This window comes from Malurus melanocephalus, unplaced genomic scaffold, assembly GCF_030028575.1.
Source record: "Malurus melanocephalus ecotype Western Australia unplaced genomic scaffold, MMel_1.1 scaffold_294, whole genome shotgun sequence".
NCBI classification, from domain to species: Eukaryota; Metazoa; Chordata; class Aves; order Passeriformes; family Maluridae; genus Malurus; species Malurus melanocephalus.
The window spans coordinates 895,391-908,535 of record NW_026623526.1 but is presented as its reverse complement, the minus strand read 5'-3'; the positions used below and the strand labels follow the sequence as shown (position 1 = coordinate 908,535).

The 13,145-nt window shown below is 38.9% G+C and overlaps 1 protein-coding gene across 1 annotated transcript in view; it reads right to left on the bottom strand.

Annotated features, from left to right (window-relative positions):
* SEMA3C (semaphorin 3C) overlaps positions 1–13,145 on the bottom strand; it is a 114,218-nt gene that overhangs the window by 37,493 nt on the left and 63,580 nt on the right. Inside the window, exons 3-7 of the mRNA XM_057376924.1 lie at positions 11,936–12,096; positions 9,564–9,626; positions 8,142–8,261; positions 4,357–4,447; positions 479–598 (exon numbers count right to left, since the gene is read on the bottom strand). Of these exons, the coding sequence (XP_057232907.1) occupies positions 479–598; positions 4,357–4,447; positions 8,142–8,261; positions 9,564–9,626; positions 11,936–12,096 (555 nt within the window). The remainder of the gene's footprint in view (positions 1–478; positions 599–4,356; positions 4,448–8,141; positions 8,262–9,563; positions 9,627–11,935; positions 12,097–13,145) is intronic.

The window sequence follows — 13,145 nt, the reverse complement described above, 5'->3', positions numbered from 1 at the left end:
TTTCTCTGATACAGGGACTCTCTTCTGCACACATTTTGAATGCAAGTGGTGGTGAGTCTTCTGCACACAGATGGATCATCCTGAATTAACTGAAGATGGTMGCTTAGAATCAAACACTAATTTAAGGCAATATCTGATTCATTAGAGGTGAAGTCACTTTCCTACAACTCAGTCTCTGACCTCTTGCCACTGGAAAGGTTTTMATATACTTGCCCTCAAACAGTTTGCTTTTTAATGCAAAGAAGGCCCTCAGGTGGGGTGGCCTGAGGTTGGTTCATRCAGAGAACCCTCTACATCTGTGCATTGTCTACAGTTTGTATTTACACACATTTCTTCATAAATTAAACWTCATTCATTCAACTTCATAACTTAAACTCACAGAAAAGCTCTTTAGAAGACAAGCTCTTTGTTTTAAGGAAAGGAAAGCAGAATCTCTCTGACACCCATTAAAAGCTGTGGTAAATTAAAGGCATCTCACCACTCAGCCACTTGGAATTGTGCTGGTCAGTCCTCACTGCATTCCTCCTGGTCAGACTCCGAAAAATGGCAGCATCTGTCCCCATGAAATCAATATACATTCCTGAAAAAAGCTCTTCATCTGAAAAGAATTGAAATGGAGGGAGAATTGTTATGGCTTTTGGGAAAACAAAAGTTTATTTTAAATTYGTTAGCTCTTTATTTACACAGGAGTCTATACAGATAAATAGGGGGTCATGGGAATGAGGTTTCCTCTGGTTTAAAAAGACTCAACCTAGAATGCAAGAGACTCATCAGATTTTTCTCAGAGGCTTTAGGGAACTATACCTTTAAATGGCACAGCAGAGCTGCATATGTGGGGGACTTTTCTTGACAGGAAGTTTAGTTGCTCAGTTTCTGCTGCTAAGGACCACTGGAGAATAAAGCTAATGCTATCAAAAAGTACCACATTTAATATCTTAAGTACACAATTCAAATAACCTTTTCTTTATTACAGAAGTAGATGAAGTGACTGCGTTGAATTTATTGCTGCTGTAAACTGGCACATCWACTGCAGTCAGTGGATCAGTGCCARTTTTTACCAGCRGCATTGTCACAGCTGCCCCAGGCAGCCTCACGCTGACTTCAGCATTACAGAGGCCAGACAATCATATTATTGAACTTTAAGTAATATGGAGCAACAGTTGTCCCCTTTTGTGCACTTGGTTCTAAGTATAGGGCCATTATGCTCGAGAAGAACGAGACACACAACTTGGGCATTAACAGAACTACGAGCTTCCTGTGCAGGGCTGGAAACTCAGTCCATCACTCAGGATGTCCATCTGTGTTTGTGTTGTGAGTCTGTATGTGTGCATAAACATATGTGTATATAATTACAATTATAATTGGATATACTATCATTTTCTACTCTGTGAATAACCAAGCAATTTCCACTGACTAATGACAATGAAACCCCAGAGCAGAAAACAGTAGCTAAAATAAACTCTAACTCTCAATGTGGGAGTGGTGGCTGAATGCATTCCAGTACAGCTGGGTCCTTGGATTGATGTTTTTGTCTGTATTCCTGGACTACCCATAGAGTGTGGTCAAGCTGGCAAGAGTCACAGGCTCAGAAATACTTGAGGCTATTTTCATGCTGTGTGTGTGTGTGTATGTGTGTGTGTGTGTGTGTGTGTGTGTGTGCTCATAATCAGCATGAAAGACTATTGAGAAGCCCATGAAAATTAAAACTCTGGAGATTTTGCTTTTCTGCTGCTAACTGGAGCCTGAACTGAACCCTGGCAGGGCATCCAGCAGCCACTCTCCTGCTCTCACCTCTCCCAGTGATGACAAGATTCACACACAGGGGATGTAAACAATGCATTTGCTGCATGGTGCTCAAGCATTTACTTCCTGAGCAGGTATTGACAGAATGAGCTGAGCAAATTTTTAAGTGATTTTGTATAYTTGCCTCCTTGCCTCAATCCATCAGAACTTTATTCTTATTTTACAAAAAAATTGGCTGAAAGAGATCAGGTTTATGGTTCTCACTGTGCATACACACATATGTACCCACTCCAGCAACARTACTATACCATGTTATTTTAATCCTATTACATATCTGTGCTATTATGTCTGAAGCATTCCTAGTGTCTGTTTGCTAATCAAGCATCAGATGATATCTGTCAGTTCCACTTCCTTCTGGWAAAATCCTTAAATTCCGCACAGTATTTGGTCTGCACAGGACAATGACTTCACACTACTTCACTTTGTTACTGGGGGGAATTACTGAATTGATGAGGTATGTCTGATTTTATAAATATCTCAGAGTCTTGGTGGGGAGAGAGGCATGCATCCTGCACACTAGTTATGCTTCAAGCACATTTTTCATCGCTTTGATGCAAATGTGTTTCTATACAATGGCAAATTGTACAAAGTTCAAATTTATTTTTATAGCACCACTTTCCTCTGAAGGGTGAATCAACTTTCCTGCTGTATTCTAGGACAGTGATGCCCAAAATGGTCAAGAAATTGCATCTATATTTAGAAATGGTTCTTTTATTGTGGAAGAGTTAGTTGGTCTGGCAGTATTTCCTATCTTCTGAAGCAATGGGAGGGAATTCCTCCTGCAGAAAGCTCAAAGGAGAGTCCAGTACATTGGCTCATCCCCTCATTACAACACAAGCTGTGACTTAGAAAATGTTCAAGTTTTTGGCATGGATACTGAGGCTAAATTCATTAGAGCTTAACGTTTTTGAAGTGACTGGACTTTGCAGCAGAAGAGAGAAAGAATAAAACCCATTCTGTGCAGCTCTTTTTAAAAGGAATTCAGCCCTTGTGGAATAATTTAAACTTTGTAGGTGAACTGCGTCATGAAAGACAAGTCAAACACTAGGGAAAGTCTCTTTAGTCACATAACTGAGAGATCAAGGAAGACAATGACAAGTCTATTAAAATGAACAAAGCTGCTACAGATCTACTGTAGAAAAAAATCAGCTTACTGTACAAATAATAATTCAGAATCAAAGTACTTTAATGTTGCTACATAAAATCCAGAAGGAACAAGGGATGGAAACATTAAATTTTTTAACGACAATTGACTCAAGAGAATGGCAATGAGCAGCAGTGGACTCATCCATCACCGACTTTGAACAAACATTTTCTTTACACAGTGAGTGTCTGTAAACACTGTCCCTAGATCACTGCTGAGATAAAGGTATGAGTGCAGCCAAGGTTCAGAGASATGTCTAGGTAACATTTACCTGTTCTCTAAAGGTGTTCAGTTCATATGTCTSTGAATAAATATACTTGTCCTTTGTACTAAATATATTTGCAATGAGCAATCAAAAAAAAAGGCAATTTATATTTTGAACAGGCCATCTAGGACAGACTTTAGGGCACTTCCCTTAAGATCCATGAGACTTTAAAGAAAATATCTGGCACAATATCTAACTGATGGAATTGATTTCAGAGGAAGGTGAATGGCAGAAGCACTGCACATTGTTCCCTTGTAAACCTTGGGTGAAATATGTAGTACCTGTGTGCAGTTTTGTTCACTAGGAAAGTCTCAAAAATCTGCATAGTTGCTGTTCCCTTCATAGCCAAAAATACATGAAGGGGCAGGCACATGTTGAAAAATCAGGGTTTTGGCACTAGAAGTGTGTGAACATACTGCAAATGTGAAAGGTCAGGTTACACTGAGTGTACATTTCCAGTTCTTCCTGGTTTTAAAAAAGGAAACGTATCTTTTACAGATGACTTAGACTACACAAAGTGTATGCTCCCTTTGAGTTTTCTCATAGGTGTGCAACAAGCACAGCAGAAATACTTTATTGTTTCACTTTCTGGCCTTTCAGATAGAAGAAAATGGCAAAATTGGTCAGGTACAAAACCAGTTGAAGAATGAAGAGCCTTACAGTATCTGGTGGGCTCTACAGCAGCAATGRCAACAACAATGAAATTCAAAGCATCTGAAGTCTTCAGGCTTTCTTTCCCTGGCTACTCTGAGATTTTACGAATAATTAAATGAGACACAACTGCTGTCTAGGATGAACAAGGTCAGAAACCRTTCAAATATAAATGCTAGACAGGGTAATGTAAAGTTGAAACTAATCCTGGGAAAAAATGTGTAAGCTGGAAATGGAAGAACCTTTTGTTTTCTGTGTCTCTCTGTCCCTTTCAGTAACTTATTTCTGCATTAAGTTTGTCCACCCTCCTTAAGCTTCATTTAAGCCTTGAAACATGGCTGGACCCACCCCGTGTGCCCATGAGCCAGACAAAAGGCACTGCCTTTTTCAGGAGGCTGAATTCTGTGGCCAGCTCCCTTCAGGCATTCCAACAACACCCCCTACTCAAACCACACAGGTTTAGACCTCAGCAGCCTGGAGTATCTTTACTTACTGATCATGACAGACACCGTGTTCACGTTAGGGTTGAAAGAACAGCGTCCCTTTCCTGATTCACACTTGGAGTCGATCTTGAAGATTTGTTCCTGCAAAGTAGATTTGAGTGTCACTTCTCCTGTCAGACACAGTTAGATCTAAGCTGATTTTTATGCCTGGCTGTTCCCAGCATTAGCAATGCTCTATTAACAGTGCACTATTGGGCACTTTTACTGCACTATCAGTAATTTAACTTTCCTATTCAGAATTCCATCATCCCGTTAGATAACACTGACACCCAGTTATTTTCAAGACTCTTGTTATACAGTCAAGATACTGAATAAAAAAAAAAAAAAATCCTCCTGTCTAAATTAAGGGTAGTTTGACTGATCTCTGCAATAACATCTGTGGAGATTGCTTCTGTGTTTTTTGAAGTTATTTATCGTTTATTTGCTGAATATATGGTTGCACTTATACCTGTCTAGGACATTATAATGAAGCTACAAGAACAATAACACATTTAAAATAAAAATCTCTTATGACAAGTCATTGGATGACAGTATAAATCATTTACTGAGTTATCAGATTGCCAAAAACACCTGAAATCACATTTACTTTCTTTACTTTCTTGCAGAGCTCCAAGTCCACAGTGATAGATGATTCATCAATACCTCTTACCATATCCTGAAATCTTTGGGGTTTTTTGGGTTTAAGAAATCCTGGTATGGGGATTTCTTTATATTTTGTGTGATTTATGAACAGGAAATACATTTAGCAATGTAGAAGCAATCTGCACTACAGCTTGAAATACAAACAATCTGAATGTCTTTAGAAAGTTTGCCCATTTTGGTGCAACTCTTCACTTCTTGGCTCCCAGCAATACCAGCACAGAGTGCTGAGCAAGAAATGACTCAAACCCAAGCCCACTCCTTAAAAACTGCAGTCAAGAATGGCAGATAAATTGATCCAATATACATTGACTCACACACCACTGTTTGCTAAACAACTTGTTCTTAGACTCCTACAATGAACTTCTAATCTTTAATAAAAAGCCAAAAGACACAACTACAAGGAAAAAAAAAAAACGAAAAACAACCAAGTTTAAAGCATTTCAAAAGAAAAACGTAGCTGACAAAAATTCCAAAGAAAGGCTTCTGTGATGCAGATGCCAATAATTATTTGACAAAGAYACCAACTCCTTATATTCCCTTAACAGTTAATGCAAATCACAGGGGAGTGGGGATGCCACACGAGCCCCTGAGCARCTATTTGGCACCAGCAAATTGGAGATTACACCAAGCTCAAATCACAGCTGCAGCAGGAAATTTTCATATCATTATCCCCTCTCTTTTCCCCCTCTTCTGTTTTGCCTAATTTAGTCACAGAGATCTTATCTATTGTTTCAGTAATAAGCTCTCTAAACAATGTTAAAGCATAAGTATGAAGTTTCTAATGTGATCTTGGGTGGTTTCTTTGTTRTTTTACTCCTAGATTATATGCAGCTTGATTCTAATCCATATTTACTATATTAAACCACTATTTACCAATTCAAAATGCCCATTACTCTTCTATTAAACTAGCTCCAGGATTACACTTGATTTTCATATATATTAAACTGCAATTTAGTCTATAATTATTTCACACAGGGATTGCATTTCCTTCTGTTTGCATTTACTTTGACATTAGAATACATTTGGGTGACTAGGGGAGTAATTACCAAAGTATCAAGTGTGCCAAGGAAGTTTTACAACCTCTGTTTCAGGGAGAAGGGCAGCATTTTGCCTCATCAATGGAACCCCCATTTTTTGTGAGAATATGTGGAATCCTGGAGACAGAAGAGCAAAACAGGCCCAGTTCTTACGACTGTTGGRTATGACTCTGTCAGGCTTTGTAGCTTCTAGAGAAAAACAGATGTGCTTTGTAAAATATTCATTTTGCACATGCAAAAACAACCTTTTGTGCATTGAAAACTGTACCAAATTGAAGGTGAAATGATAAAAGCAGAGGAAAAAATGAGTTTTCACCAGTCCCATCAGCACCACACAGTTCTTCATTCTGCCCTATCAATTAGTCATGCACAGATTTATGCAATGAGTTCAGAAGGAAATGCTTGGGTTTAAACTGTTATGCTATTGTTGGCCTGCACAGTGATGGCTTTGAGCAYGAAGTGCCTGCAGTCAAGTGTCTCAGAGACTCCAGACGTCTGAAACAGCAGTTTATTTAATCAATCGATCACAGGCATGCAGCTACACAGACAGGCTAAGTGAAGCCAGTTCTGCTTTTCCAAGTCATGTATCTTTACTTTTCATTTAGGAAATTTAACATCTTGCATCATCTGGAGATGTCATTTCCTGCCCTCCCCTCTGTCCCAATCTCATTTACAAAAACTCTARAATAATGAGATTCAAACTTCTCTGGGCTGTGATACCAGTACTTAAGATGATAAAGGAGTCTTACATTAATTAAAGACAAATGAGATCACTGTTCATGTTTAAAATGATTTTTCAAGGAATAGAATAATGCCAAGGAAAGGTGACCCATTTCAAAATATATCAAAATAAGTTACAGCAGAATTTTTTAACCAGAAGGATGGATTTACTGCTTGTTTGTGCTTTTAAATCCAGGCCTATGAKATCTACTTTTAGATAATTTATTAGGACTGAAGGTGCAGTGATTCTGACTGTGTGCTCTGTTCAGGAAACTGGAGCCAGGTAGAGATCTACCAAAAGTCACTGAGATCACCCCATGCAAACTGACCTGGAGAAACATTGACTGATCACCGCCCTGGCAACCTGTGCAGCAATCCTGGGTCCTGGCCAGAACTCCCATCCCACTCCCAATTAAATCAGTGATGGATTTCCCAGTGTCCTCCCAAGAAGCCAGCCCAGCTTTTAAAGCTGCCCTCACATGGCAAAGCTCCAGRTAGCACACTCTGATCTTCCTTCCCAACACATCTGCTTCCACATTGCTCTGGAAAATATACTGCACACCCCTGTGCCTGCAGACATGAATCTGACCCAARAACTGCTGAGGTGCTGCCTCCTGGTTAAGTGCCTTTCTTTGTCCTTCTGGTTGCTTAATTTATTACCTATTACATTTGCACATAAACAAACATTTCACTTTCAAATCAGGAAACTTGGGCCATATACTTCTGAAACATCTGGTACTTGCTCTGAAAATACACACAGTGAAACTGAATCCAGGAAAATTGAAGACCTATCTAGAAAAAGTAAGATCTTACAGTGAAGAGAAACTTAACAACTTCATCCAGGTACCCTCTAGTGGGGCAAAACTTGTGCAGTAGATAAAGTTCCTGTACTGGGATTGCATCTAGAGGGTGTTAAGCTGAAGTCCAGCAAACCTTCAAACACCTGAATAATTAGCCAAATTAAGGGCTTCTCCCAGGAATCAGTAACACGTGGAAGTTACAAAAAGTGGACTCTGTATTTTAYTTTTCCTCAAATTGGATATTTCCTTACAAGTATTTCTTGGGTGTTTTTCCACCAAATGGTAAGAATGAATTCACCACACAATGTAAAAAATAAAGGAGTGTCAAATGTAGCCCAGCATTTGGTACAGCTTTGGAATTTCAGACAGCCATCATATCTGAGCCATGGCTTTTGATCATGGCTTTGCTTCCAGCTGTAACAGCTCAGAAAACTAAGGACCTTTGTTTTTTTGCTGTTTAACAAAGGTGAAGGAACCCATTGGGACAGCTGATTTTTGCATCTTTAAACTTTTGAGCTTTAGGATCCCACCACTAGGATGCACCACAGAATGAATGAATAAACTGAAAGGAGTTACCTCAGACCTGCGTCCCCTGTTGACGTAGACACAGACGGGGCTGAAGGCGCCGCTGCCGCACACGTAGAGGTGGGTGCGGTTGTACGATTGGATCACGCGCACAAAATTTCCACAGCCGTGCTGCAGGAAACACAGAGAACACTCATTCCACAGCAGAAAACATCACCAGATGTTGGGAACTCCAGGGAACAGACACATGTAACTAACAGCATCATGAAAACAGCCACTGAGTTTGTCAGCCTCTGGATTTGGATGGCTGTATCTTCTCGTGTCATTTTGCATGCTCTGCRAACTGTGTTCTCTCTGATGCAGCATCTCAGAGAAGTTACCAAGGAATGCATGCRGATTTCCCACTATCACACAGCAACTCAATTTTCATTCACAGATTTCTCTGTACTTTGCATGAGAAGAAGCAGGACCTCTACAGAAAGCAAGAAGTAACCCTAGGAAGTTTCTTAAGGACATCTCTGAAACAGTCTCTGTTCCCTCCTAATCTGCTCATCATAAATGGAGAAAATTAAAATGAGAAGCAAGTCCAAATATCAAATTTTGTTATCTACATAAACAACTTTCCAAAACTGAGGATTGCAGMCATTTKTTGCTTTTTATTGGATACTTACAGCAACATCTTCAAATCAGCATGAAAATGAAAACAGAACATTAAGAGCCTCACAGTTCACACAATCCGATTAACAGTTTTTTCCTTCTAGCATATCCCTTTTTCCTCTCATTCTTTTTCACTGATTTTTTACTATGATCAAGTGTTAATGCACTTTAGGTTGAGAAGACATTTTTTCCTGAATACCCAGACCCCAGAACTGGTTTCACACCTCACCCAAGACAGTGAGAATTGCATGGTTTTTATGAACACAGGAGTGAAAACTGTGCCATCAGCCATCTTCATGAAAGTCAGAAGAGTTAATCCTTGTTTAGCAGACTGCAGTGGTTTATTTACTTTTAAAGGCATTCACATTTTTGGTTCAGTAGGAGCCAGCACCACACAACAGCATTTGAAATCTGGTGCACAACTGGGATCGGATCTTCAGAGTGCAGACTGGGGGTACCACTCTCCCTCACAGAGTGTTCCGGGGGGAGCAGAAAGCCACAGAACTTCCCCTCTCCGAAGAGCAGCTCAGCATCACCCCAGGACATATCTGGTAATTAGTACTATTACCTAATTTAATTACTACCAACCAAAGCAGAGGAAGACATGGACACWGCATATCTCATCCCATCTGTCGAAGTTTGAAGGTGCATTCTGTTTACATTGCCTGATTTTCCAGAATTTCACTTTACAGATTGGCTTGCAAAGCATTTAAAAAGTAAAACAAACACTTCTTTCATTTTTCTTTGGCTGCACTCAAGGTGCTCTTACTTTATTGCCAAGTACCTAATTTGTGTGTATGTGTGGATATAACTTACCGTAGGATCCTTGCCAGCCATTTTGCACTCTTCAACCTTGTTTGCTGATGCTGGCCAGAAAATCTGTAAGGAAAGAAGTACTGTTCAAGTAGTATATTTATTACATAATTTAAAAAAAAAACCCACTTCCTAACTTACACTAATAGATTAATATTCAGATACAATTTTCACTTGGATGAATAAAGCTACCTTTATCTTAGAATGGACTAAAATCAAGGTCCAAGTCTTTGGCTAATATATATTAAGTTTATTGCATATTTTTAAGGCAAGTTAATCAATTTATTTAGATTTGTTTCTTCTAAATAAGAGAGATTTTTCACCACTATTGACTAAATTTCTACCCATCTTTACTTTTACTGAACTTATAGAAATTATTCATGCTAGAAACCAGAAGACTAAAATACTCGAAGAAGGGTTATTGTAACAATTTTCCAATTTTGTCATCAAAGATTTGGCTAGATTATGATAAAACCTACTTGAAATCTCAAGATTTCATATTGATCTCTTTCAGAGAGTATTTCAACAAATACCTTAATGTCTGCATGTTTATCTGTTTAACTCAAACTCCAAATATTTTGAGCTCTTTCCATTATTTATTTTGATTTTGAAATAGAAAAGACATCCATTAGAAATTTATCCCTAGAAATCTAGTAAGTGACAGAGCCTGATAACATTTAGCCCCAAGATAACACAAACAATAGCATTAAAAGATCTCTGTGTATATATGTACACATATATGTATATATGTAGAATTGTGTATTTGAATGTATATGTATACAGGATTTCTATAGATATGTAAGGTCAGCAAAGTGAATCTGTTCTCAAAATAAATAAACAAATGGAAGACTCTGGAACTGCAGAGATTCATTCTAAGCCTAATACTGGGTGATTGCATTTACTGCCAGAAAGCTTTGTGTGTTTGTCTTTTCTGTTGAATTTTATTTTACTCTTGTTTCTCCAGGCCTACATGGGCTGTTGAAAGCCTCACAGTTTTATACTGCAGAAAATATTTCATGTTGCAGATGCCTTCCTACCTCACCAAACTCTGCAGAGGATTAAACCCGACCTGTCAGGGACCGGAGGGAGTGTGCCAGGCCAGGGTGGCTGCATCYCTGGGGAGATGGAAATTAGCAAAAAGGTCACAGAAGGTATTTCAGATCGAGAAGGCAGCCCCATTTCGGAGGGAGATTTGGGTACCATTATGGGGAGGGAAGGATGCATTCACACCATTGAATGAGAGGCATTTAATTTAAATGTGTAAGTTCGAATGAGCCTCCCTGGCTCTCTGCACAATCAATTCAGGTGGACAGGCATGTCCAGAGGGTGATTCAGAGCAAATCCTAATTCAGCTGTGCTCAATCACTCTCTGGCAGGGCCCCTCTCTCTCCCCTGACACATTAAAAGCCTTGTCTCTTAAGGAAGGCATTTATCTTCCTACTGCAAGCCAGGAATCACTGTCCCTCAGTCCTGCTGAGGTACAGTAAAAAATCTACAGATTAAAGGATTGCATGGATTTGGTGGAACAAGGCCTTCATGGTGCACTCTCAGGCAGGGTAGTAGCTGTGATAGTCTAAAGATAGGCAAGACAAAGTTTGTGGAGAGGTAAAAGCTCAACAGGCAAGCTTCTGGGCACTCAGCTACTTCTGCAGGTCACCTATTTCAAAAGCAGAGGCTGAATTTCAGCTGACTGTGGAGACAAGAGAGGAAGCCACTCTGAAAGCGGCTTAAGCATTTGATAATGTAATTATTTTCACATAGAGGCTGCCTACTACTGTTTGGCAAGGGAACACAAGAGTCCTTGGAAAACAACATCTCAATAAGTGAGAGAAGCCAGAAAAGAGGCGGTGTCAAGGGATAGATGTGGGTCACAGAGCCCAAAAAACCCTAAATGAGCTGTCTCAGCTACYCAACTGAAGGGCAAAGGCTGACACAGACATAACAAAAGATTGGAAAATRGCTCAGTGATTTGGAGCACAAAACAACAACAACAAAAGTAAAAGGTTAAGGACAACTTTGTCCTTGTTGTTTTTATTCCATATGGCCTGCGAATGATAGTGTGTATCTCATTCTTCCTTACAGGATTCTTTTCAAAGTGCATCTCTGAACTGTCTTATCTTGGAGAGAGGTGGAAAGTGTCAGTCCATACAAATTTTCCTTGTGAGCCCAGGCCAAGCTGAATGCTGCTTCAAAATTAATAAACAGGTCAGTTTTAAACAGTACTTGAGGAAAAGCTTCATCTGCATTACACATAAGAACCAATAAGGTGTGYGCATGGATTTCCATGCAAAATAATGAAATACTACTTTTCTGTCTCAAAAGTGAARACATGGAGTAATGCAACCTCAAATTCTCAAACTAAAACTTGAACTTACACTGAGGGGGTCCTGRCTTATATTGTTAATATTCAAAGAGAGAATATGATCTTTGCTCCCCACGTAGATCCGATCCTGATCTTCATCCATCAATAATATCCTGTAATCCAGGGGACTGTGGGATATCCTGTGATACTCWGAGGTCTTCGTTTCTTGCAGCTCTGAAATAGCAAAGACAGTAGCATAGTAAAGTAGTTACTCATATTTCTTGATCCTCAACACTATTTCTTTCTAAATAAAGACATCTCTGGACACCAATGGGGTCAGTGAGAAGAAAAACCCTCACTGGACATTAGATAATAAGACAATGGTTCAGTTAAAACAAATTTTCTTTTACCAGTYTGAATACAATTATTTTGTACATTAAGTACATAGACATAGCTCATAAAAATCAGACAGTGCTGTTATTCACTCATCTAATTAATTCTTATTTTAATGGATATTATTATTTACAGCTTTGGCTTTTAAGGAAGATAATTTATTAAATTAATCAATGYGTTCAATACATTTTGAAGTTTATGAGTGCAGAAAACCCACAAGATCAATGAAAGCCACATAAGAACATTTTACATTCTTTTCCTAACAGGAATAGGTTTTTATCATTTTCAAGGTCAAATTTTATTTTGCTGTTCATCACCATGCATGGCTTACTTAAAAGAAAAACAAAATTTTTCAGTCAAGCCTAAATGTGTCTGTTCATTCAGTTGTTTGTTTACGAGTTTAGACCAAACTAACAGGACTGTCAAACAAGCTCTATTTTTCCACATAAAACTTTCTTCAACAACCTTTGATCTCAGTGGTGCAGGATCAGGCCTGTTACAGGAATACCAAAAGCAACTGCAATCTAAGAATTACTTGCTGCCCTCAAGAAAGCTCAGCCTTCCCATCCTTGCTTGGCAAATGTATTTTGGCCCCCAGTCAGATTATTTTACTTTTCAGTAATAACCGAAGGGATATTTCTCAAGAGCTGAGAGTGGAAAAAAACAACCTTAATAATCAATTTGTCTTTGTTAAAATATTTAACATGTAATTATGGTTTCTTTCTTCAWGAATATTACTATTCAATTGTGTTCCCTGCGACTCTAAAAGGGTGGCAAATACACAATACTTATGAAAATGAAGCTTTGCTATAATGTTTATTCATAAATGTACACAGCCCACAGTACTCAGCTGCAAACTTTGGGACAAAATGGACTGTCACTGTTACTAA